At 37.1% G+C, this 27,431-nt stretch overlaps 2 protein-coding genes, 1 long non-coding RNA gene and 2 pseudogenes across 4 annotated transcripts; 2 read left to right on the top strand and 3 right to left on the bottom strand.

Moving 5' to 3' along the window:
- The first annotated feature begins 292 nt into the window (after positions 1 to 292).
- Positions 293 to 2,106, top strand: LOC109010659 (annotated as a pseudogene).
- Positions 2,107 to 3,032: 926 nt separating this feature from the next.
- On the bottom strand, positions 3,033 to 5,519 carry LOC109010660 (annotated as a pseudogene).
- Positions 5,520 to 6,347: 828 nt separating this feature from the next.
- On the top strand, positions 6,348 to 9,027 carry LOC109021471. The gene is made up of 2 exons (XR_004802562.1): positions 6,348 to 7,096; positions 7,879 to 9,027. It is a non-coding gene; the product is annotated as an uncharacterized LOC109021471 (long non-coding RNA).
- LOC109021470 (glutamine synthetase cytosolic isozyme 1) lies at positions 8,832 to 12,581 on the bottom strand. 2 transcript variants are annotated; one of them, XM_035694746.1, is made up of 12 exons: positions 12,360 to 12,581; positions 11,517 to 11,556; positions 11,319 to 11,422; positions 11,169 to 11,217; positions 10,943 to 11,049; positions 10,763 to 10,850; positions 10,440 to 10,568; positions 10,276 to 10,350; positions 10,135 to 10,188; positions 9,965 to 10,002; positions 9,686 to 9,845; positions 8,832 to 9,271 (listed from the first exon to the last, which is right to left on the bottom strand). In XM_035694746.1, the coding sequence occupies exons 1-12, from the start codon at positions 12,431 to 12,433 to the stop codon at positions 9,119 to 9,121; spliced, it is 1,071 nt and encodes a 356-aa protein (XP_035550639.1). In that variant the 5' UTR covers positions 12,434 to 12,581; the 3' UTR covers positions 8,832 to 9,118. The 2 variants fall into 2 exon arrangements, with proteins under 2 accessions (XP_035550639.1, XP_035550638.1); XM_035694745.1 differs by having other exon boundaries at positions 10,135 to 10,350; positions 12,360 to 12,537.
- A 12,277-nt stretch (positions 12,582 to 24,858) lies between these two features.
- Positions 24,859 to 26,742, bottom strand: LOC109018801. Its single transcript, XM_019000985.2, has 2 exons — positions 25,602 to 26,742; positions 24,859 to 25,115 (listed from the first exon to the last, which is right to left on the bottom strand). The coding sequence occupies exons 1-2, from the start codon at positions 26,740 to 26,742 to the stop codon at positions 24,859 to 24,861; spliced, it is 1,398 nt and encodes a 465-aa protein (XP_018856530.2).
- Positions 26,743 to 27,431: the final 689 nt, after the last annotated feature.

Below are 27,431 nucleotides of genomic sequence, written 5' to 3'. Positions count from 1 at the left end.
CTAAATTTCTTAAGTAGAGATCATCAACATCTATATATAAATAATAAAAAATTAAAATGAAGAGTTTATACATCACTTATCTATTTGATATATATATAATTAATAATACAAGAAGATTATATTTGTAAATATGTTTATTGTCACACTAAATGCTGACGTGACAAGTCGTCACATAAGTTAATATAAAAAAAGTAGACGTGTTTTAATTTTTTTTATGACCAATTTGATTTTACAATAATAAGTGGAGAAATTCAAAACATTAAAAAGTAAAGGAAATTAAGAAAAAGCAATCATGGACCATCATCACAGTCAAAACATCCCGTGCGCGTTGTGGCTTGCTGGATACCAGCAGCACCACATACAATTAATATTCTTGGCTTAAAAAATATATGAATAAATATAGATAGAAGTTATTATTAAGAATATTTATTTTGTATATATGATATGATATTATTTAAATCATATATCTCCTTAAATAAATATTAAGAATAATTAATTAAAAATAACCATACAGTAAATATAAAATATGTATTGCTATAATAATTTCTCTCTAACATTACTCTAAATATATATACATTAATGGAAATATAATTGCTTAATATAGCAGTGTTGACTTCCACGATGAGTCCCATAATTACCTACCATCCTAGTTTATTAAAGATAAGTGACTAGTGATTTTAATCCAAAAATCTTTAATTTCTCAAAAAATTTTTATAAAATAAGTTTGTTTGAAAGAAAAACCATTCTTTCTTTAAGGTATACGTAGGAATAATATACCCATTCCTAGAGTTCCAACTGATTAATTTCCCTTTCTATCTTCAACTCCAACCCAAAGCTGATTCCCCTTATCATAAACAGTCTCTCCACACCAATCTATTCTTCCTTTTCATCCTCTTGTCAATGGATATTTGAGTCTTCTAAAGTTAAAAAAACATCCGTTCTCTCGGATATACTGCTTTGGACCTCCCACCTGAATTCATTGCCTTTGCGTCCGGACATACACTTCCGTTTGGATTCAATGCCAACTTTGATTCCGACACCATATACCCCCCAGTTGGCAGAGCATGCACCCTATTTCCTGAAGAACTCAGCCACTTCATGTCTTACAAAGTTAATGGATCCTGCCCCGACGACGAGCTCCTGGCCCAAAAGCTTCTCCTCAAGGGCTGTGAGCCCTCCCTCGACGCCGTTGCCGCCCCTCCTATGTATGCCGAACCATACCCTCTTCCAACCAGCTTATGGACCACGCCGTCCGATAACTCCGCAAGAACTACGAGTGTCTCATTAACCGAAAGCATAGGGAAAGGGATTCAGTGATTGTAAAGATTGTTTCGATCTGCAAAGAGTTGAGAAAACTCGTTGGGCCGTATCTGGATCAGGTAATTATGGAGGACTTGACTTCAGCATCGACGAAGTATTGGCAACGAAGAATCCCGGCACGATACGTATCGGGCTCGACATTCGTGGAGTGGCTACTTTTGCTGTGAGAATGATGGCAAGGAACATAATCATTGTTACAACATCCATGAATTTGAATGGTCCATTCAACAATTTCATCGCCTCGAGAGGGGTTGTGCCTCTGTACATTAGCATTTTTCAAAGGCTACCGTTCTTCGACAACACGTTGGACATCGTGCACTCCATGCACGTATTGAGTAACTGGATTCCGACGACGTTGCTGCACTTCTTGATGTTTGATATCTACAGGATACTCAGGCCCAGGGGGTTGTTTTGGCTCGACCATTTCTTCTGTGTGGAAGAGCAGTTCGACGAGGTTTACTAGCCGCTGATAGAGAGCATTGGATACAAGAAGTTGAAGTGGGTTGGGGAAGAAGCTCGATCGCGGTCCCGAGCGCAGAGAGATGTACCTTTCGGCTTTGTTGGAGAAGCCATTGAACAACTCCTGGTGATCATCTTCCTTTCTTGATTCGATCAAACCGAGATTTGACTTTTTGATTTCTGCTTTTCTTGTTTTCAACGAATGGTTGCAATCCATATGGAGCAAATTCATGAGCAGAGATGAAAAACTCACTGGCATAGTATTCTTTATCTATCCCCCACGGCCCCGTTCCCCTTCTGTCGTCGTCTCTTCGGGTTGACATTAGATTTGCTAGTTCTCTCGTCTCTGGCAAACTGTACTCTCTATTTGAGATGAAGAGGAAAATACCATTCTCTAATTAACATTAAACAACCAAAGATCGATGGTTTCATTGCAATATTAGGGTGTGAATGGTACGCATAAACAGAATCAAACGTAATAAATTGAGAAATACTTTAGCTATAAAGGGTGTACACAAGAATAATCTTATAAATTGTCGTGACTTGATGTAATTCATCAAATTTGTAAAATTACTTTTACTGTAAAATAAATCTAACGAATCACATGAAATCACGTCAATTTGTAAGATTGCTTTTGTAGAATTAAGCAAAACAAAAGGAAATAAATGAACACGCAACAAAGAACTTGCGAGACTCTTCAAAGATTACATGCATTTAAGTAAGTTGGAAACGTAGACAAAATTTTACAATCCTCACTTCGTGTCAAGTGATTTCATTTATCTCAATCTAAATGAGCAAGAAAAGAGCAAGGTATTCCTTAATAAGGTGGGAAAAAGGGTATTCAGGACCTTCAAGATGGGAAACAACGAGTAAGGGCAATTCTCTGTGCTCTTTTACTAGCTCCAATCATATGACAAGAAGGATAAAGCAGGCAGTGAACGTTTCATTTCACAACAAATCTTAATTTCCTAGCTCGAGTCCACAAGTCTCTGTAGTAGGCATGAGAAGAGTGCCAGAACACTCAAATGCACAGGAAGATTCATTTTTCGACGACGGAACAAGTGAGCCGCAGCATCCTGAGCACACAAATAGCGGTGGAACAGTTTCAGGAGTTGTTTGGATTCAGAGATGAGTTGAAATGAGTTAAGATGGTTTGTAAATAGTAAAATAAAAGTTGAATTGTTTAGTATATTTTGTGTGAAAATTTGAAAAAATTGCAATGATGAGATAATATGAAATGAGTTGAGATGAGTTTTGAATGCAAACGAATTAGTGTCCTCAAATGCCAGAGCAGCGACTAGCGAGTGTGCTGCCACACCTCACAAATGTCGCATTCCACCATCCTCTCCCCGTCATCATCTTGTGCCCCACATTCGCATCTCACCATCCAATTGTCAAGCCCACTTTGGTACCTCAAGCGATTCTCCAAATCTATCCCTCTCCCTCTCACACATAGTTCCACACCAGACTCGACCGCTCCAAACAGCACCTCCTCATCCTCCAATTCCTTCAGCTCTTCAATCTCTATAACCAAAAAACCTTCAGTGATACAGTAAGTGTCCCTCAATGCACTCTACTGCTTGCTTCAACTCTCCAACTGTTGCATGGAGTGGAACTACAACAATTTCTCCAGTTGGTAAGTCCCTCTTTAATTCAGTGTCTATATCGCACAAACTCGGTATCAATCGGCAAATAAATCTTAGATAGTGATCTGCTTCGTTGGTAAATGGCCACTCCTTCACAAAATGCCTGCTGTCCAGAACTACCTGAATTGCCAAATCCACCATATGTAATACACAGCGGCCAAATCACTGTAGACATCAACACCTGGAACTAGAGGCGATGCTGGAAGGGGGTTTGGAAGTACTTCTATCCCTGGTTTAGACACTGTAGCCCCATTAACAAGCTCATTGATTGAGTATTCCAAAATTCAAGACGTGGGGTTCACTGTTCGACAAACAATGTGACTTCCTACAATTATATTGTTCATTGATTTTAGCACATAATCTAGCAGACCAGTGTCACCAATGTGAAGCCGAGCTGCATCTCGCAGAGCTTGGTGGGTCATCCCACCATGGCAGAGTTTGCTCGCTTCCTTCTCTTTCAAGGCCTTTACAATCACTTCGGCTGCATATTCTAGTCTTCTTGCAGGCCATCTGCTATCCATATTGGCAATTGCAGAGGTGAACCTTCTATCCTTTAATGATTTTTCCTTCACCAAAGTCTCGTCTCTGATTGAAGATTTTGAGGTGGAAGATGCTGCAGCGACAGTAGCCTTGTTCATATGCAAAGGTGCACGAGACTTGACTGTAAGCATAAACCTCAGAAGATCTTTCATTGTCGCCAGCTGAGTTTTACTCAAATATCTGTATTGACGAATTAATTTCCTGATTTCTCCGTGTTTGTCCGTGTTACTGAGATCTTGGATTATCTTTTCGAGTCCCAATGAACTAAGAACTTCAATGGCTCTATCGTAATTACGCTCTGCCATTTTAGGCTTCGTTTGGTTTCTTAAATCCTCTCAACTCATCTCAACTCATCATTACAACTTTTTCAAATCCCAATACAAAATATAATAAACAATTCAATTTTTTCAAATCTCAAAATAATAATAATATTAAAAAATAATATTCTAATAATATTTTATCATCTCAACTCAACTCACTTCAACATCCAAACACAACCTAAAGCTCCCTATGCAGAATCTGTACCCCCATCTACCAAACCAAGAATTTCCGTAAGCAACACCATAAAGCAACCTAAGATCCATTAACCTCTTCTTTGACACATCCTCAACTGTGATTTTCCTGCAGGAGAAGGTGCAAAAATCCAAATTCAGAATCTTAAATGTTTATAAATCTAAAACAAACAAAGAAATTTGGTGCTTCTGATTATGGGATTCGAAGATTTGTGAAAATCCGGTCCCAGAAATCCATGATTTCTCTGCCACATAGATACTTAGAACCCCCTTCAATTCCATTGATGCCGAGCAAATGACCAAACCCCATTGCAGTGTATCGGACCATGCAACAGATGGGTCTGAAGATCAGTGAGGTCCTCATCCAAAGGCTTATTCCACTCATCATCCGACGGAATTATGAAGTGATACTTTCGTTTCGATACAAAATGATCACTCCAGCCTAAAGAACAAAATATCCAAGAAAGAAATTCATACACTCTAGCCTAAAGAACCCAATTCATATTTTAAGGTAATACCGAAAGACTCGTCCAATTAAGGAACATATAAGCAGAACGGTGACTCATGAACCGAAAATTCTTATATAAAAACACCAAATTATGCGGTAGTAACACAATCGGATTTCTTCAACGAAATTAATACAATAAAACCCCAGGAAAGATGCAAAGGAACTGCTAGTGAGAAAACCCCAATTCCATACAGCAGACCAAAATCCCATACGTAAAATACCGAAACCAATTTAAGGAAGGGAAAAAAAGGAACAATATTGGTACAGAAAATGAGAGCCTAACCTGCGCATCGGCAGTGATCGCAGTAGGGCTCCGGAGAGAACATGACGTTCTCTTCAATGGTGTAGAGGGGGGACAAGGAATTTCCTGGTGTCGTGCACAAGGAGGGTACACCAAGCGGGCATGACTTTGACAACGACGTCATGAAGCTGTCCGCATTCTTGAAGAAAAATCCGGATATCGTCGCGGAACGCGCCATTGGCATGTTTGTTACGGAGGCTCTCTTTCCTTGACGATCTCTGGTGCAGTTCGAAATGGAGAGTTCAAGGCGGGAATCCGCTCTTTCTTCCGATCTCTGGAGATTTATTAAGCATGAAGGGATCGAACGTTTGTATCTCACGTGAATTGGAAGAGTACTTCAAGTGGCCACTTCCTTATCCATGTCCCTTAATTGCTTCCAACCCCCGTAATCCCCTATTCTCTCCCGTCCCATTTTGAAATTAATTAATTTTAAATATTATATATTTATTTTAATATAGTATGGATGAGTTTATTACACCTTTCAGTATTAACACAAGTATTATACTTATCCAAAGATTCTATAAAAATAAATTTATATATTAATATGACTTTATATAATATAATATGTTATGTTTACTTTATAATAAAAAAAATTTATAATTTAACATATCACTTTAATTATGTCAATTTATAGATTTATTTATTATTATTATTTTTTATTGAGATGTGTAAAGAAGATAATTTGAACTATCTCTTAGGAGATGTTGGATTCGAATATGACTTGAGATGAGTTGATATGAGTTGAGATGAATTGTGAATAGTAATGAAATGAGTTGTGAATAGTAATAAAATTTGTGAGTTAAAGTTGTTGAATAGTAATAAATAATAGTGAGATGAGTTGAGATGATTTACGAATCTAAAATGTGAAATAGGTTTGCGATGGTTGTAGTTATGTGATAATTAATGATGCTATTTTGTACTATTGTAGTGAGGTGTTGGTGCTGACCATTCAAGTTTCAACACAACGCGCCTCTCTGTCCAAAACTAAAATCCCACATTGATGAAAAACAACAAATTTCCATACTTTATATACCCATACAGAGGCTGTTGGAATTGCCGGGCTTGGTAACGCGAGCTTGTGACCCGAGTGGGGGCACCAAAGCGATGGGACGTTGGCATATTATACTGGTTCGGGCTCTAGTGGCTTCTTACTGGCCTGCCCGTTCCAAGCCAAGAGTTGAGCCGGGTGGCTTGGGCGAAGGCCTTCGGGTTACGTGGTTCCTAGAGGTGGAGGGCACAGCGTGAGGCTGGTTTCACAGAGCAGCGACTACCTCCCGCTCCTGGCAGTGGAAGGATAACGGGCTAGTGCCGCTCGAACCCAACAAGATCCGGTGGATTTGATCCAGCTGGACCATCACTTTTTTATATCAATCATTCGGTTTCTCTAATGCTTAATCCAATTCTTTTGTTTGGATGGATGATGTTCTGATGTGTTCGATTTTTAGGGATGAAAAGTAATTGATACCCCCCAGTGGCAAAGAACTCTCTAGGAGTGGAGAGATAGAATTTTTACTAATGAACCATCCATTGGATTTTGTCCGATCTGTGACCAGGGTGGTGGAGAATTTTTGAGAATTTTTACTATGGCATTTGGATCTGATCGTGGTCGGTTCTCTGAGATGAAGAGATCGGTGGTGGATAAGAATCTTGGTCCTCTGGTGAAGACTGCGATGACTCGGTGCATAGGGTCAGAATCAGGGATTTTTTATATTTTAACTATAGAGCTGATCATTTGACTGCCCGCAAAAAACTTTTCTCTTCATAGAATGCCATATGGCGCTTCCAATCCCCAGAAGAATGGGAAAGTAAGGTATGATTCAACTTGCCCTGGGATTGCGAGTTATATTTTCAATTGACAATTAGAGCTTGATTTCCACCAAGAATTCTGCCCCATGATACATCACTAAGTTTATGTAAATTCTGTTAATTTCAATGCTAGTTCTCCAATCTTTTTTAATATCTGTTCAAGATAATCATGCCCTATTCTTTTAAAAGAAATTGCTATTTTTGGCCTTGTATTAGTGATTCCGGAATTCAGTTTTTTTTGGGTGTGCTTAGAGCTTCTTCCAAGGGCTGTTAGCAATCCTTTTGGGTTTCTCTTGAGGTGCATTTTGTTTTCTGGGATTTACCTTAGTTCTCATGCTTTAATGTAATGAAAGAGCCCTAGAGAAATGCAGATCAATTACAGGACACATGGTACTGCGTGATCACTGTTTTGGTTGTTGCTTTGGTGGAAATATTGATTGGGTTTTGACACATGGTACTGGAGCATATTAACATATAATATATTTCAAATTCAACATAACCTTGAGAACTTATCCTTTTAACTTTTGTTTTTTAAAACAATGTGAAATTGTGAATGCATTTTATTTATAGACTTGTAGCTCTGTGAGCCTTGACAAACTTCTGATGCAAGCCATTTTTTTGTCCAATAGAGATTGCTGGGTTTCAGGATCTTGGCATGTTAGGGAAATTGGAACCTATGTTGAAAAACTCATGACAAGCGAGCTTTATGGAAATGTGATAGATGAAATATTATTTATATAATTTTAGAGTGTGTAAGTTTCATGCAGTTTTTTTTTTTTTTTAAAGGCACAACTAAAAGTGGATCCCAGTTGTGAATAGTAATCAGCTGATGCAAATCTGCAATCAAAGACATCTGATGAGAAGTAGCATTGCTGGTTTTGAACAAGCAGATGTGTTCCTCTCGGTCGGTACCCAGGTAAATTTCTGATGTAGTCAATTCTTCGAGTAGGGGACACATGGTCCTAACTAATGCTTCCTTAACTAAAACTTCTTCTAAATTAATCCATCACATTGTCCAATGTATCAAGGTCCATTTGTTTGCTATTCATGTGAGGTTCCAAAGGTGTTCTTTGTTAGGGAATTACATCTGTGCACCCTTCACCCTTCTTGTTCTCTTTCTCCTTTACTCCATTATTCAGCATCTCCATCACAAAACCCTTGCTAGTTTCCTATTACTTCGATTGTGTGGTAACCTGCGACCTCTGTATCTTTTTATTTTTATTTTTTATGTATTGAGATTGTGAATCAGTGGATAAGTAGTGCGTTTTTGTTGCAGAGGCTAGTAAATCTTGTTTTTATATGTAGGTCTGGATTTAGTTATATAATTTTTCTCATAGTAATATTGCCAGCCAAGGGTCGAAGCTGCCATGGTAAATGCTAGAATCCGAAAGACAGTCTGTGCAACCCAAGCTAAGGTTGAGGTTACATTGGCCCTGCAGCTGATTTCAACCATGATCACCAGCATCTTGGCACAGACCCTCAAAACACTTGTTGAGGTCCGCTACCCGTTTTCCTCTGCCCTAGTTAATTAATGCCAAAAACCCTGTGATCATTGTCGGTGCAGGTCTTTTTGAGAGGAAGGACATGGATGCCATTTTCTCTGCTATTTCACCATTGCAAAACGTTCCAACGTTGTCAGACCTGATTGGAATGGTTTCAATGCATAATGCAAGCACTCATAAATTACATATAACCATGCATGATGCAAGCACTCAAAAAATTACAAGGAAAAGACAGTCTCGGGCAATAAAGATAACAATATAACTATTCCAATAATGGAGATCCGACCCTTTCGTTTTGTCATTGATACAAAACCCATTATTTAACACAAGAGGGAGATTCATGAAGGAAGCAAGCAATAAGCTCACCTTACAGCCCCGTATACAATGGCAAATGATGCAGAAAATAACAGGACAGTACTACTCTAATGGAAAGTACATGTTAAGAATCATACTGAAACGCATTTCATTCCGAATTTCACGGAAAGATGCCAACAATGGTAACAATGGCGTGTGTAGCCAGGTACTCAAGGCTTCCACAGGAGGGTGGTCTCTGCGATCATCGAAGTGACCACATATGGATCCATGTTAGACGCAGGCCTCCTGTCCTCGAAATAGCCTTTGCCTGCCTTTTCTGTGTCCCTGCCAACTCGGATGGAAGCCCCACGGTTGGCAACGCCCTGTACACCAGTCAAATGTAAGTAAATGGAATCGCGTGTTTTGTATCAATAGAACAAGTTTAATATTGTGAACCAAACGATGCTACTCTAATCATATCAATCTGAAGCAACTGTTGGAGCAGCATAGAAACCAAACCTAAGTTCACAAGTTATGATTTTCGTTTGAGCAAAAATACTCAAAATAAACTGAATGAATAGTTTTTGGTATTAAGATTTTGCTAATTCAGCCTAAATGTTCATTTTAACTTAAAAAGCTCATTGAACAGAGCCAATAATCACAACCAATTATCACTAGAATATATTTCCAAACAACAGGTAGTAAGTACTTAGTAACTATGTGGAACCTAGGCAGCCATGAGAAAAGTTTATGCAGCAATGAGTAACCATCCATCCTGGTCAGTCGTAATTTTTTACCCATAAGAAAGTGTTGATGTCAGCTGTTTCGTGTCGACCAGTGAGACGACGCTCATTGCCTTCCCCGTATGCAGCAATGTGCTCTTTGTGCCTCAGCCCAAGCTTTTCAATTGCTTTCTTTATGACCTCAAAGCCTCCATCATTTCTCATTGACTTGGTACTGAAAAAATACCAAAAACGTTTATGTGAAAGGAGAGATTCTTAGCTTCAAGTTCACTTACCCTAGAGAATTGTCCCCCATATTGTATAATAACATATGTTACAGACGACTTAAATTACCTGTAGTTTGTATGAGCTCCAGCTCCATTCCAATCACCCTAATGCGACCAGGGGATCCAATATGTCAATCAATAATCATAATAAATGCAAGGATTAAACAGAAAAATAAAAGTAATGGTGGTTACAGCAAACAAGATTAAAAGAAAAATGAGGTGAAGAATAATTCTGACCTGAATTGGCTTGGGATCAAAGGAGAGCACCACCCCAGCAATCTCAGTAATCCTCTGTCCGGACGAAGGGATCAAGAAAAAATTAAGATTTGCAGTAGACAATGGTAACATTATCTTCTCAATTTGAGTATGTAAAATTACCTCCAAAATGTAACGAGCAGCCCACAACTCATCCCCAGCAGAGATTCCAACAGAAGGACCAACTTGGAATTCCCACTATATATAATATGACCAAGTTAAAGATTGAAACATGATGAGAAGGAATAGAACACGAAAAAGAGACAGCATCGAATTTGTTATATTACCTGGCCTGGCATCACTTCTCCGTTGATGCCACTGATGTTGATGCCTGCATATAGACAAGCCTTGTAATGAGAATCAACTATATCACGGCCCCAGGCTTTGTCAGCACCAATACCACAGTAGTATGGTCCCTGTTGAGCAACAATAAAAATTTGCTATCACACAGCAGCTATAGGTGATTAATTCACGAAAACAATATTTAATAATGAAAATGGACCAAAATTTTTTGCAGTGAGGGGTCATATCATATTTTAAAATTCACAGGGAAACACAATAGACATGGGTAAAAAATGATGAAAGCTGTATAATTAAAAATTTCAATTACCTGAGGGCCAGGATAACCACCAACAGGCCATCCAAGAGGCCATTTGACATCTTTCTGCAACAGCGTGTACTCCTGCTCAATACCATACCTGATTTTCATTACAAGTACAGTCACATGGTTAAAAGACATTTTAAACATGGTACTCAAAACAATTTTAACATGAGATGAGATGGAAGTTACCAGGTTTCTTCAGCAGCAACATCAGGATGGCTAAATATCTTAGCAGCATGATGTCTCTTGTTTGTTGGAATTGGTTCTCCCGCTGGAGTGTAAGCATCACAGATGACCTAGGTCGATCAACACAGAAAATATACATAAAGTGTGATATGCAAATAAGGGTAACAATAAATGTTACCAGAAGATACACGCACACTTGCAGTGTATAGGGTACATAAGAAGAACTCACTAGAATATTGTTGCCTCTCCTGAATGGATCCCTGAAAACTGCCTGAGGACTGGAAATATAAACATACATAAGTGAAAAAAGGCCCAAACAATAAGAATGACCATGAGTAGCGTACGCTCTACAAATGGTGAATGAAAAAAAAAAACTTACTATAAGATCACTTCACTATCTTCACCAGGAGCTTGACCTGTACTGGAACCATCATAGTTCCACTTGGGAAGCTTTGAAGGATCACTAACAGGTCCTGGAAGGGTCTTTGTGTACCCAAAAGTACATTTGAACAAATTAGTACAAAGAAAGAAGAATAACAACAAGGTTTGATATTATTTTTAGGAGTAGAAACATTACCCTTGCTTTGCTTCTGAGGTCCATACCAGATCCACCAATCCTGTTCAAAAAATTAGAGAAATCCAAAGAAAATTAATCTAAAGCACAGAATCAAGAAGTACCAATAGGGCAAAGCAATAAAAGTCCAAGTAAATTTGAGTTAAAACACAAATTACAAGCAGAACAATGAATTAACAATGAAATTTTAATCGAAGACAACACAAACATCGTCTGAACACGAAGATAGCTTCCCAATTTTTGACAACTCCGTAACAACATATAACATGTAAGAATCCAACATAACATTTTCTCAGCAAACAACCAAAAAAAGGGTGTTAGAAAAAAGGGGGTAAACAGCAAAAAAGTAAATCTTACAAACCAGTGGCTAAACAGTAAAAAAAAAAAAAAACCTTACAATGAAATTTTTTTCAAAGAGACTTAAGCCTAAAGAACAAAGGAAGAGCCACTCCATACAATAGTAAAAGTTAAAAGAGAATATACGAAAACAGAGCATACTGATCAAGAGAAGAGTATCACAGGGACAGGGTGATTCAAAAAGCAAAAATACTAATACACCGCGAAGAAACTTGTGGTATCAGAGTATTCAGATATGATATTTCCTTTTCTTTTCCGCCATCCCCTCGGTAACTAGAAAGAAAATAAAAGATATAACCCAACAAAACAGAGATTTCATAGCCTCTGTGGCTGATCAGAAGGAAGAATACACAAAAACAAAGTAAGCCCTTGTCATTAGCATGCCCAGCAGCAAACATACTCAAACAAACAAACAAACAAATACTTACACGTAAACATACGTCCAGAAAACAAAAGAGGAAGAATAGGAGAAGTTAAAGAGCGGCTCACCATATGTACTCAGCTATCACCTTCTCAGTGGTGTCTGAGAGGTTAAGGTTGATGAGATCTGAGAGTAGCGACATATCCAGAAAACGCAAGAGCAAGAAATTCAGAGACTTCCAAATTGAATCTCAGTACTGAAAAAATGAATACGGAGTCATGAACAGAGCAGGGTTTGTTGGGTTTTATAGTGCGAGTCTGTGTTGGAAATATCAAACTTTGTTTGTATACAATATGGGGCTTTAACAAAATAATAATACTTATAAATGAATATCAAAATAAAAATAAAATACTCAGATTTTATGAGTATACTTCAAATCTTAATTTTTGAAATTGAATGTGATATTATTATTTTAGGATATGTTTGCAGTAGCCTTTCAAAAAAGGTTGCTTTGCTCTGTGGATGGACTCTTCTCCGTAGTTTCCGTCTCCACCTTACCGGCTGTTTTTTTATCTTTTTCCTTTTTCGTAAATTTAAATTTAAAAAATTTACTTTTACCAACCACAACCCCTTTTCCATAACATCAATGTAATACTTGAGAAAAACAGTGCTAATATATCTTTTTGTTTTTGTAATATTTATTAGCATTTTAGTATTACCCAAAAAAATAAAAAGCTAAATAAAATGGATATGGAAGGGTTACATATTTTATTTAATTTATAAAGTTTCATACCTAATAATGAATGATGAACGAGTAAAGAGTAAGGATCTGTAAATGCTTATACCGGAATTAATTGCTAATTAATTTTATTTTAAAGTACAATTGCAAGCTAAGTGACATATCATCTTTGCAATAATAAGAAAAATCATCGAAGCCTATTCATATTAAGAGTGGCGGGCAACAAAATATCAATCCAATCATGCTTGACATCACATTTACTCATAAAACTTTCAAAAATCAAACAAGCTAAAACAAAATTCTTTGGAACGGCCAACGGCTTATGTGTGCAATCTGATCAAAAATAGAGATCATGGGTTCAATCTGATCAAACTTCTGACATATCTTCTCTCATCTCTCCATTTGTAATTTCTGATCTTATGTCTAGTTGGTAATGTGTGCAATCTGATCACGGGTTTTATGACTTTTATTATTGATGAACGTGATTAGAAAAAAAAAATTAGGAAAAAGAAAAATTAAGAAAAAAAGAAAAGAGAAAAAAGCTGCTTTTAGAAGGAAAATAGTGGTTGGGAGACCTTGATCGTAGGTAGGTAAAGGATGGCCTTGTTCTTGTCGTTTGTGCCGAACGTGTCGTGTCGTGTGCCGTGGCGTGGAAAACTAAGTGGAAAACGACACAAGTTGAGTTCCGATAGTCATTAGGTTGGTTCCACCGTCATCTTGGAAATTCCCATTCCCAATCAGTTAGTTCATCGTGCGGGTGTTTAAATATTTATAATATGTTTTTTGTTTTCCTAATTTTATAAAAAATAAAATAAAAAATACCCTCTCCAAAAGTTATTATTTATATATTTTATTATTTCTATACATTCCATTTATAATATTTAGTTGGAAGATTCAACGTGCCCATTTATAACTCATTTTTTGAAAAATAATAATCTTCTTTATAAAATGAATGCTTGACAAACAAACAAAACTATTTATGTGGTTTTAATTAAACGATCCAATTATATGGGAGCTAACACATCCGTTATAAATATTTTTTCAAACTAATAATACAATAGCCCTTTTATCTTTCTTATTGAATCCACATCTTCTAGATTCTTAGAATTTTAGAACTCTTCATCGAAATTACTAACAGCTTTGATATTTATTTCAAAATCAATATAATTTCTTATATCTTGATAAGGGAAAAAAATAAAAATCATGACGAGGGAAACCCAAAATGGTTTCACCTGATTTTTTTTTTCTTGAATTAGAGAGTTTAGATTAAAAATAAAATGGTAAAATGTCTGTTTGGACTTTGGAGGTTCTTTTTTTTTTTCTTTTTTTTTTTTAATTTTTATTTTTTATGGTGTGAGTATGGGGACTGGGGGTGATAAAATGTTGACCTAATAATAGAGATTAATAGATTTACGGAGAAAACGATATATATATATCCACCCACTCTTATACGCAATCATCTTGTCTTCCATTATTGATTTGAATACTAATTTTTACATATTCCTTAGCTTTTCTATGTTGGGGATTTTTATGATATATTTTTTTTAAGTAAAAAATAATTAGATATTTATTTTTGTAAGATAAACTAGCTTTCTTAACAAATACATTAGATCTATTAGAATTATTGAAGTGGTTTATATAATAATTATGCATTATTTAATACTCACCTAAAGTACTTCAGATATAAATAAAAAAAAAAAAGAAATTCTATTTGCAGTCCCCACTTGGGGACTGCATGTGCAAGCCCCTTATTAAATGAGAAAAAATATCATTTCTGGAAGGATAGTTTTGTAATTTTAAAAAAAATTTAAATATAAAATTGCCTAGGCTTGCATTGCAGTCCCCATTTGGGGACTGTATCTAGCATTGCTAAAAAAAAAAACAACAATATATTGTAGTAGAAAGTTTAGTCATACTTTGTATTAAGAAATTATGAGACAATTGCATCCAACGAAGATTTCACTTCACTTTCCCAACAACAAAAAAGAACTGACTATGATTCACATTAACTTGCTTTTCTCTACCTATCTTTCTTCCTTTTTTTTTTTTTTTAATAATTTAATGCCATTTTTCCACATGTTATCGTAGAAGATCAGCTTGACCCAAAAAATAATGGAAGTCCATCCACTTTGGCAAAGAATGTCATACCATTTGTCCTTTGAAAAGGGGTAGGGATTGACTTTTTGGCCAAAAAAAGAGAAGGCTGAGCACATGACAGACTACTTTGCATCTATTCTAATTTATAATTCCACTGTCACCAAAATCGGACCACTAGTGGTTGTTAAAAATTAGCAAAAACTATAAAAAAAAATTTTTTAAATATTTTGGTCCAATCAAATTATTATTGTCTATTTGGTGAGCTTGCTTTTCATTTGCGTTGGGCATTTGGTCAAAGGTACCCGTCTAGATGGAGAAATTTGGGATTATGGGAGTAGGCAGGCCGGCATGAATCATCATTATGGGATATGGATTTTCATTTTTTTATCATTCCAGAATAACATTGAGCAGCAACCACATTTTACGATGTAATTTTTTAATATTATTTTATTTTAAGATTTGAAAAAATTAAATTATTTTTTATATTTTGTTTAAAATTTTAAATAAATTTTAATTATTAGATAAAAAAATTAAAAATTAAAAATTGACATATATTTGTATTTGTAATATTTGAATATTGAGATGTGATGTGATGTCATGAGAGGCTCTTACCATCCAAACCAGGCCACAAATTCTACAAGAAAGTCTTACATCTCATAAGTATATCTAATCAACATGTGATTTATCATTTTATTTAAATACTCATATATTTAAATATTAAAATAATGATAATCGCTTGTTAATTAGATGAAGATATATAGGGTAAAACACCCATTATGTAGAATTTATCTAATAGTAAGGCTATGATTTTTTGCGGTTTTTGAAATGTAATTGTCTCTGCTTCTTAGCCAATGGCATCAAACTTTATTATTGTTTTTGTTTTTATTTCTTTGTGATAAATTAGAACCACAAAGGGTCACAGGAAAGGCCAGCTGTAACGTTATCTTCAATGGATTTACAAAAAGACAATAAGAAGATAATATATGGGACAGTTGGAACTTGGGATTATATTCAAAGGATAAGGTATAAATTGACCATTATATCTTATTTGCATTGTGAGTCGTCTTCGTTAATTATATGTTTTATGTGTTTGAGTAATATTATATTATATATTATATATATATATATAAATAATCGATTCACTATAATATTCTATACAGATAGATCCATGTCAATTAGCTGATCATATTACTTATTATAAATAATCAAGTATTTGTTAAATGATATTTACAGTCATAAAATGTACAAGTATCACATATTTTAAAAATATATATATATATATAAAATTCATATAAAAAAAATTAAATTTTTAATAGTAGACTTTATTATCTTGAAACTGCTAGAGACACATTCTATTTTCCTTTGCAATTTTCTCAACAAACAAACAGATTAAGATTTTCCCTCTCAATAACCAAACACAGATCAAATTTTATTTTCCATTCATTTTCTCAACAACCCAACAAGAACAAGCTGCGATTTTCCCTCTCAATAACTAAATAGAGAACAAATATTATTTTCTTTTCATTTTCTCAACAACCAAACATAGAGAAGTATCCGGCGACAGAGGGATGGGCAGCAGGGGCAGAGAGTGGATTGTCGGCAACGGGGTTGTGGGCGACGGTGGTACTGGATTGATGCCAGAAAGATGTCAGCAGCGGCATTGGGTAGAGAATCTCGTCTGCAGTACTGTGAGGGTCATGATCGTCGACTAGCAGTGAGGAGAGTGGCTGAGGAGGGGCTTTCGTGCGTTGTTGGCTGGCAATGAGGAGAGTGGCGGAGGATGGGGCTTTTGTGTGTTGTTGGCAGAGGAAAGTCACGATCGTCGATGACATTGAGAAGAATGGCCTTCGTAAGGGTAAGGGAGGAGGAGGGGAGAGGCACGGGGAGAAGGGGAGAGGGAAGAAAAAATGTAGAAAAATAAAAGTGAGAATAAGAGAGACGTCGGGGAGAAGGGGAAAAAAAAAAGAATAGACACGTGATGCATCTGTTTGTAGGATTTCTTTATGGGATCACTTTGTATCTATAGTGTTTTTCTAATTATATACAACATTACTTTTTAATATTTAAGCTCTTGATGGCAGTTTTATTTTTTTTTATAATTGGTATTAGGGAGGCCGTATTCGATTCTAGACATCTTTTATGAATGAGAGGGAGACATAAAATCAAAATGTGTTTTTTAACGAGTTCTGTCTAAAAATGGTTTGTTTTTCTGTTTTTTATTTACTTTTTTTTTTTTTTTCAATTTTAGAAATGCAGAGTGTCTTCTACCTTGAGATGTTTCCGATCATGATTTCTATCAATGATGGCAATCATGACAGAACTCATGACTGGAGCAATCACATGAGAGCATAACATCACAAACACCAAAGATCATAAAAGCATCCGTTCTTTTTCATTAACTTGCAGAAACACCATCAACATGTAGAATGAGAAAAATTGAACACTGCCGAAATCAGTCCATAGTTCACTGGAATGATCACCAGAGATCACAGAGAATTACAAGAAACGCCAAAGATTGCGTAGAACAAGCAATCATGCTCACTTTGCTAATGAAATTGCCGAGAATTTCGATATTTGTTAAATGATAATTACAATACAGCAATACAAACTCACATGTACTGTAATTATCACCATGTGATTTATTAAAAAAAATATAAATATAAAAAAAGGTAGAGAAAAATTTAACATTCTTCATATTTTTAAGTACGATTTTATTTTGAATATATATTTTTTTAAAATTTTTTTAATAAGCCATAGTGTGCCACGTCGTGAAAATAAAATTAGTGATATTGCCGCAATATAGTAGTATTTTCCAATTTTCATTTATTTTTGCAATACTAGTTGTGTCTTTAATGGCCGATTGGATGGCATCTGGTGCGGAGTAGGCTGTCTTTGTGCATCTATGATGATATCTAACTGTAATCTACAAGGGTTAGCAGCTGGATGATAATTACAAGATGGTTTGATTGGGCGACTAATTACAGTCTGCTTTACCAAAGAGCGAACATATTCTAATTTCTACCGAAAAAGTTCCCGAGTACGTATCCACGACGTCCGAAACCAATGTTTTTCCCAAAAAAAAGCTCTTTCCATTTGAAGCAAATCAATCTTTGAATGAAACTGTTTAAAAATAATAATTAAAAAAAATTTGTTCCTTTAGCTTTTCATTACGTTCACGCAAGTCACAAGCAGAGTTTTGGATAAATTCCAAATTTTGCCTCCAAACTTGGGCTGCGTTTAGATATTAAGTTGTATTGAGTTTAGTTGAATTTTTTTTGAATAATAATGAATTGAGATAATTAAATGAATTTTATGAGATCTATTTAAAATAAATTTAAATGTATTAAAATATTAAAATGAGTCTAAATATATTTATAAAAAGTTGTAAAATAAATTAATGTCATCGTTATATTCAACTATTCATCTAATATATCAAAAATACTATATCGGCACCAAATGGTAAAAAAATTTCTTCAAGCTGCACTTGCAGCCATCCACGTCAAATTAACTAGGGGCAAAATAGACAATATTACTTTCTATTTTTCCCAGCCACCGGTTTGTAGGCATCATGTGCTCACTGCAGAATTTCTACCATTGGTCTAGACGGTTACATCAAACAGTGTAGACTGATACGTTTGGGTAGTGAGAAGTGTTGAGAAGTGTTAAAAATGTTTGTGAATAGTAGTAAAAAAGTAATGAAAAAATAATAATAAAATATTAAATAGTAACAAAAAGTAGGTAAAAAGTAATAATAAAATAAAGAATAGTAGTGATGTATTCTCACTTGCCAAACAAAGCCTCAATCAAGTTCTTTCCGGATGCTGTTTAAGTGGTTGTTTGGATGGTTTAAAAATGAATTATACTGAGTTGAGTTGGGGAGTCAAACGGAGCCAGTTGCAAGCATGGCATGAGCTAGCTAGCTAGTGATGTATACCATGCATATACAATGTGAGTGATATTTGCTCTAAATCTAGGATTTTTGCTCTAGTACATACAATATATATATATATATATATTTATATATAAAGATAGATAGATGGATAACACTAACACCGGTGCATTTGCTCTAAATCTAGGATTTGCAGCATTTGTATTTTTGCAAGCATCAAACTAGCTAGCAAAGCAAACGTCAGGCCTGGAAAAAAAAAAAAATTACTGGAAACTAAGCACATATTAATATGTTTGAATTTGATGGGATCATAGGCCTACAACTAGGAAAGGCCATGAAAGCAAAAAAGTGATCTTTTGCCGATGAAGATGCAAGTTCATGAGCCCAGGCCGAAAGAAGGGAAGGCCTGGTCCATGAGTAGTTACTCGGCCTCTTTTGAAGCCCTACTCGAATTCAGTACGAAAAAGGTTGGCATCTGCATCACAGATGATGTTGATTAATCCTTAGTGAGAAGTGGCATGAATTCCTATTGGAATGAATCTTTGAATTGTATTTTTGCAGGCCTTCAATTAATAAACTCTTAAAGGTTCTAATCTTTTTTATGTTTTGTTAAGGTGGCAATTCTTAGTGTAGGGATCAAATCAACAGTCTATAATTTAACCTCGAGATAAAGTCAAAAATCAAGTTAAGTGATAAGGCTAATAAGAGATAAGAAAATACAATCAAACTCTTAAAATGAAAGAGATTCAGACTTATAAAATGAAAAAACTTCACAAAGTAAGTTGAAATCAATCACTCAAAAGAAATAGATCTCTATATAAAGAGAAGATTTTCACAAATCTGATAGGCTCTCCAGAGAAGCTCCGTATGCACAATGACTCCAACAAGTCTTCTCTCAATGGAGGCATCGTCTTCAACCTCCTAAAATCTTGAATTCTTCTATTGTAATGTGAGATATGTGAGTTCAAGAGATATTGTAAAATCACCCATTACAATGGATATTGCTATCCAAACAACCCGTAGACGTAGATAGTATGCCTAATCACGTAAATCCATGTGTCTCCATTTATTTATTTCTAATTGTGTTTTTATTATTTATTTTTTGGATAAATGCAAATAACACTGTATTCGAATCACCAGGGGTGGAACTACCTTATGGCTTGGGGGGGCTTTGGCCCCCCCAAAATTTTTAAAATTTGATAAAAATTAAGTTTTAGAATGTGTTTTTTATAAAGTAGATTATATAAAAATTAGTATTTGACCCCCTCAAAATTATTATTTTTTAACTTAGCCCCCCCAAACTAGATTTTCTGGTTCCGCTCCTGCGAATCACCATCGTAAGTCGGGAATAATTCTTTCTTCCCTCCAGTCTGTTTTGCAAATTAAGGCATTCACACTTAGATTCCGTATCAAGCGCCTGAGAGGTCTTAGGTTTCGGGTCTAGCTATATATGTAGAATATTTGTCTTGCTCCATGTTGTTCTATTATCAGAACAAGAGGCAATGAAGTTAACGAGCTAGGAGGGCTCCTAGTTCATGTGGCTGGGCCTGTCTCAGAAGATTGAGAAGGATCTTGTGAAATGAACTGAAGCGGCTGGACAGCTGAAGATGAAGAAGGCGCCTCTGAGGTGATAGCATTGGCTGATTCTAACAGATAGACATAGGAGTAAATATCAGCAAGCTCGCTCTGAATTGTTGTCAGCAACAAAAAAACTCGTCGCTCTCCCACAACACACACACACACACACACACATATATGCAGTTTGCTTGTGTCTATAACCAAAACGAATAACAACACTACTCTTGAGCTCATTTCATCCATCCTGCTCTGTGCTACATGTGCTAGCTTCCAAGCTATCCGCCCCGGCCTAGTCCGATAAAAGAAACTCAGGCTGCCCTGACGAGTACTGATGCTGATCATCTACTTAAGAGCTAATGGAACAATTTCGAAATATAGAGGCTCTCAAAATAAAATGGATAAAAATAGATGGAGCTGGTTCAAAGTTCAAACACAATATGATTTCATTAGACTTTTTAGAAAATTAACGTCACGCAGTCGCACACAAAACGTACAAATTACAGTGCTCCGCCGACAAACGTCAAGAGTCTTTTTTTTTTTTTTTAAAGAGCCGGAAGCCACTCACATAGTAGCTCCGTCCCAAATTTTATTAATAAGCCCTCACTTATGACGGAGGAATACCGTGGTTACATCCCGAGGCCTGGGGGCTACAAATATAAAATAAACCAAAACCCAAGGCTCCAAAAAAACCATAAACTCAAACACAATACAGTTGGTATCCAAAAAACCAGAGAAAAAAAACTAAATAATACAAAACCAAAAACCTGCAAGAAAAAAACCTGCACCAACAAAGAGTAAGAAAAATAAACTGAGCGCAATGAAAAAAGAAACCATACCTGTAGATAAACCAGTGCCCAAAACCCACTAGCAACGTCTTCGAGCTTTCCGAATATAGGGAAGACCCCCTTTGTCCAGCCGTATATTACCTCTAATGGGAGCAGGCAGCGCAGATAAAGAAAACTAAGAGCCAGAATGACCCTTGGCACCCATTTTAGCAAACCCATCAGCAACCGAATTACATTCTCTATAGCAGTGAACAAGAGAAACATTAAGCCCAGCTATACGGCTCTAGATTTCATCCCAATAATCTTCCATGTACCACAGGCCACATCTCTGATTTCTCAACCATTTAAGCACTAACATGGAGTCTAGTTCAATCTCCATAGAAGAAATACCCAACAAACCAATGTGACGAAGCCCATGCAGTAAACCCATCAATTCTGCATAATTATTAGAATTATGCCCAGTGGCTTCAGCAAATCACCTTTATCATCCCGAATGATACCTCCGACACCCGAAGGACCCGGATTACCAAGAGAACAACCATCTACGTTTAGTTTAACCCAACCTTGCTTAGGTGGCTTCCATTTGACTGAGAAAATAAATTCCTTACGCATGACATTTAATGGCATATTGAAACAATGTAGGATACATTCATCACGCCGAGAGAGCAAATTGACATCCTTGAGTTTTAAAGCAATCCAAGAAACCCAATATTTAATGGAGCACCAAACCTGTTGGACTGATTCCATCAAGCCTTCCATCCTAGCCTTACAACGACGACCCCATAATCTCCAAGTAATGATAGCCGAAAGAAGACCCAGCAATTGACCAGGGCGATTAGAATTTTTTGCCCGCCTATACCAACACTCCACCATCTGTCTCCAAGAACCACCTTCCATCCAAGGAACACCAAGAACCACCGAACATAGACGCCAAATTTTTTTAGCAAATTCCCCTCTCGCAAGACAATGATTAGCATCTTCATAATTATGATTGGAACAACAATCGCATCTTGAGACGATAGAAATACCAATTCTGCAAATTCTGTCATCAACAGGAAGACAATCATGTATGGCCTTCCACATAGTTATAGACATTTTTTTGGGAAGAGCAGGATGCCATACCCATTTTGCCCAAGGGAACTCTGGACCCCTCATGCGAATACAATTCCATGCACTTTTAGTAGAGAAGTGTCCGTCGGCATTAGGGAGCCAAATCAACATATCTTTCCCACTTTTAACCCGACCCAGCTTCAAAATGAGCTCCTCAGCTTTATGATGTCCAACCAATTGAGAAAGAAACTCCATATTCCAATCCAACCCATTTTTACAATCTTCCAATTTTAGGTTTGGTTTATCAAAAATCGTAGTGTTAGCACAAAGAGGGCCATCATCCGCCCAATTATCATGCCAAAAAAATAGTTTACCCTCCCGAACTCTCCATTTAGAATTAGCTTGCACTAAGAGAATGTTGTTCAAAATCATCTTCCAAAAAATAGACCCTTTCTTAGGATCCACCATAGAAATATGTTTGTTACCAATATATTTAGCAAAGAAAAACTGGGACCAAAGAGAAGTACCTTGCAAAAGGTTCCAAGCTAACTTCATGTGGAGAGAAGACTGTACGTCTTGCAGGCTACGAATTCCCAGCCCACCTTCCGTGACAGGCTTACAAATATCTCCCCAAGAACGCCATTTTTTCTTAGCTTTACCATCTTTAAAGCCCCAAAAGAAGGTATTGATAATTCTCTGAAGTTTCTCAATCACGGCTTTTGGCGTCTTAAGAATAGAAAGGCTATGCACAGGAATACTTTGAAGCACATGTTTAATAAGGATCAATCGCGCACCACTGGAAAGCAATCTGGTTTACCATCCCTCCAATCTGGACTGAACTTTGGCAATCAAATCATCAAAATGAGAAATCTTAATACGTCCTGAAATAATAGGAACTTCCAAATATTTGAAAAGAAAACTTCCTTCCGTAAAACCAGTGAAGCAAAGAAGAGCCCGACGACTAGATACAGAAACCTGAGAAGAGAAAAAAATAGAGGATTTGTGTTTGCTCACTGCTTGCCCCGACCACAGTTCATAAGTCTTCAACACTTCAGTAATGGCTTTCAAAGATGCCTTGCCCCCATTGCAAAAAATCACCACATCATCTGCATAAAGCAAGTGAGAAATAATAGGGGAACCTCTCGGATGAACAAACGGAATGATCTTACCCATTTGAACCTGATTTTTTATCATCCTCGAAAAAATTTCCTCCACAAGAATGAATAAATAAGGAGAGATGGGGTCACCTTGACGCAACCCACGCCCACCTTTAAAAAAACCTTTGGGAACACCATTCATAACCACTGAGAACCAAGGATTAGTGATGCAATGACGAATCAACATACAAAAAAATTCAGAAAATCCAAAAGCTTTAAGAACATGCAAAATAAAAGACCAATCTACACTATCATAGGCCTTAGCCATGTCAATTTTCAAAACAACATTCCCACCATGAGCAGGTTTATTAATAGAGTGAATCATCTCTTGAGTGAGACTAATATTTTCAAAAATGCTACGACCCGGAAGGAAGGCTCATTGTTCAGGAGAAATAATTTTAGCAAGCAAAGGGGAGATACGGTTAACCATAATTTTAGTACAAATTTTATAGAACACACTACAAAGACTAATAGGCCTAAACTTATCAAAACTCGTCGGATTATCCACTTTAGGAATTAAAATAAAAAAAGTTGCATTAAAAAAAGGTGGAAGGGCCATACCTCGAAAAAATTCTGCCACAGCATCAATAACATCAGAACCCACTATATGCCAACAAGATCGATAGAAGCCCGACCCAAATCCATCAGGACCCGGGCTACTATCTTCCGGAATGGAGCATAGAGCATCATAGACTTCCCGAGATGAAGGAACATGAGAAATAAAATCATTGTCACGCTGCGAGATAATTGGTTGAACTAAATCTCCCAGGCACGGCTCTACACGGACAATGCCAGCCTCCAAGAATTGAGAAAAATAAGAGATAGCCCCTTCGTGGATCTGCTCTGGAGAGGAAAGAATATAACCATCTTCTAATTTCATCTCTTTCACCTCTTTATGATTACGACGACTGATAGCTCGAAAGAAATTAGAGCTAGCTTCGCCCTTCTGAATCCAATCTTGTTTAGCATGTTGGGCTAAACGTTTTTCTTCCATATCCATCCAAACTGATAGCTCTAACTGGGAGGCAACAAGGTCGTCCTCCACGTCTTCGGTATACTCAGATTGCAAACTGGCCTCCAAGCCCTTTATCCGATCCTCAAGAGCCGCAATGTGAGTATCTGTTCTCCCAAAAACTTTCTTGTTCCAAATTCTCAAAACAGTTCTTAGTCTTTTAAGTTTGTTAACAAGTATATACAAACGAGACCCCCCAATAGCATTATTATTCCAAGAGTGCAAAACACAATCAAAAAACTGAGCATGAGAAACCCACATTTGTTGAAATTTAAAGGAAGGATAACCATACCGAACAAACTGATTCTCCAACAAGACCGTCATCGGCGCATGATCCGAAGAGGTACGAGCCAAGTATTCCACAGTAGCATCAGGAAAAGTATCAAGAGCCGCAGTATTAAAAAAACAACGATCAAGACGCGCCCAATGGCTGGAGCTTCCAGAATGACCATTACACCAAGATAAAGAATTTCCACGGAAAGGCATATCAAGGAGCCCACAAGCGCCCACCCAACCATTAAACTCCTCCATCGCCAGTGCCAACCTAGGCCTACCACCTCTACGCTCAGAGTCATTTCTGATAATATTAAAATCACACATCACCATCCAAGGAAGTTGATGAAAATTAGCACCCATCAACGAATCCCACATTCTTCGACGCTCCAAATAGGAGCATTTTGCATAAACAAAAGTAATCCGGAAATCATGCAAATTAGAAATACGAACAGTCAATAATTGATCTCCCATACACTCGACAACTAAATTTAAATCCTTAGACCAAAACATCCATAATTTACCACCTTCATCAACATTAGAACAACAATAATCAAAATGCAATCTATCACACCACATAGCTAACCTAGATTTACTAGCCATAGGCTCAGCAATAACAAGGATTTTAGGATGGAACTTCAAAACCATATTTTTAAGACGCTTTCTTGACGTCCCCACACCCCGAGCATTCCAATACAAGAAAGAACTATTCATAAATTAAGGCGGGAGGGCTTGCTTACAACCCTAGAAGACACCCTTAATTTAATACCTTTCCCTTTACATTGTTTACCTGACTGAATATCCGAGTCTGAGACCACAAGATTTTCCTTAGATAGATGTTCAAAGACCCCGTCTGAATCAGAATCAGAGCAAACAAAGCCATCAATGCAATTTTTCTCACGTTCATCATCCGCACAAACTGGGTCACAGCCGTACTGGGCATGTATACACCCATCATGGGCCAATTCTTCATCAACTTCTTCATTAAGCTCCTCAACTATAATTCGTTCCAAAGGAAAGCTGGGCCCATATTCAACAAGCGCCACGGTGCTAGGCTGTTTACCTTCATAAAGGACCTCAAAACGAGACCCCATGCCAAAAGCGTCCTCACACAAACCAGACTTCGGCATACCCACAGTGCCTTGACCCGCATCATCTTCATCGGCAAAATTATCCAACGGAAATTCAACATCATTCACAGCTTTCTGGATAACCTCGTGAGTATTGGCAGCCATATTCTCATCAACCAAGTCAGGAACAACCATCATCAAATGCTCCTCCGAGACCTCTTGCATCTGCTCGACAAACCGTGGGTCTTCTTTACTAAGTTCTCCTTGATCAGATATCACCACGCCATCAACCGGAACTAAAGTTTTCTCTGCTGTAGAATTAGTCACAAAAACTGCATTCAGACAGGCACTATCAATGTTCTCCCCCTTAGCCTTTAATTGTTCAGATTTCTTCACCCAAATCTTTCCTCCTTTTTCCTTAGGTTTCGGGTCTCTTCCATATCGACAAGTCTTTTGATTATGGCCTTGGCAGCGACACTTCAAACAGTAAGCCGGCAAAGTCTCATATATGATCTCCTGCCTACGGCTTCTTGGCATCCCCGGAATACCAATCCAAAAATGAGAGATTTGCTCCTTTGAGGCATCAATCTCTAAGCAGACCCGAGCCCTATCTGTGCGAGTGGCACACGTCGTGGGATTATCGCGACGGATATATCTCCCTATCGGTGCCGTAAGCATCTCGAGTACAGAAGAGTGGTAAAAGTTGGGAGGAAGGCCCGGTAAAAACACCCAAGCAGGAACAAACGGCGGTTCCAGATCTTCATCAATCTCAGGAGACCAAGCAAAAGGACGGTATGGAACACCTTCTATATCGCACGACTCCCTTGACAAGGCCTTATGAAGGTCAGTTTCGTTAATCATGCGAATGAATATATTTCTAGGGCGTTGCATGGCCAAAACAACGGGCATCGATGACAGACCTCAGCGGCTTCGGATGAAGGCACGGATGCTATCGAGAGAGGGTCTATGTCGTAAGAATTTTACAACTATGGAGAATCTGAAAGGTTTCGAAGTTTTGAGAATTTCCTCAAAAGAGAAGGAGAAAAAAACTTCACCTTCCATGTATTTCGGTTGCCTGAACGGAACAATCACCTTTGGCAATGGTTGGGGAGCAGTTGAAAAAAGATCAGTATACGACCGAGGAGGACCAGCCATGGAAGGCTGGCCATCAACCGCCGCCATGCAGAGGACTTAGGTTTACGAAAGAAAAAGTTAAAACCCTAGCAGAGCAAAAAAGGAAACTTTTTTTCGCTAATGAAAAAGGCCATCAAGAGTCTCAAATCAATGGATAATGGATAATATCGTGTGTACGTACGTACACGTGAATGCATGGTATTGGTGGGCACGAAAGCCATTTGATTAAAATCCCAGAAAAAAAAAAATGAAAGAAAAGAGACCAATTAGGTCTGGCTAGCTTTTGGCTAGGTCTTTAATTAAAGGGACCTAACCTCGATCGATAATCCCACGCACGCAAAGACAAGATCAAAATTTGGTCCGCCGAAAGAGTGAATAGGAATATTTTCCTTTCCCTTTAGGAAAAATTTAATATA

This window comes from Juglans regia, chromosome 10, assembly GCF_001411555.2.
Source record: "Juglans regia cultivar Chandler chromosome 10, Walnut 2.0, whole genome shotgun sequence".
In the NCBI taxonomy this organism is placed as follows: Eukaryota; Viridiplantae; Streptophyta; class Magnoliopsida; order Fagales; family Juglandaceae; genus Juglans; species Juglans regia.
This window is presented reverse-complemented; position numbering and strand designations above follow the sequence as displayed.

Coding starts and splice junctions, on each gene's coding strand:
- LOC109021470 (XM_035694745.1), bottom strand. CDS start 12,433: ATGTCGCTACTCTCAGATCTCATCAACCTTAACCTCTCAGACACCACT. Junction 11,218..11,318: donor GATAGTGAAGTGATCTTATA/GTAAGTTTTTTT, acceptor TTATATTTCCAG/TCCTCAGGCAGTTTTCAGGG. Junction 9,846..9,964: donor GGAGCTCATACAAACTACAG/GTAATTTAAGTC, acceptor GTATTTTTTCAG/TACCAAGTCAATGAGAAATG.
- LOC109018801 (XM_019000985.2), bottom strand. CDS start 26,742: ATGATTAACGAAACTGACCTTCATAAGGCCTTGTCAAGGGAGTCGTGC. Junction 25,116..25,601: donor AGACTCGGATATTCAGTCAG/GTAAACAATGTA, acceptor TAATATTATCAG/AAATGACTCTGAGCGTAGAG.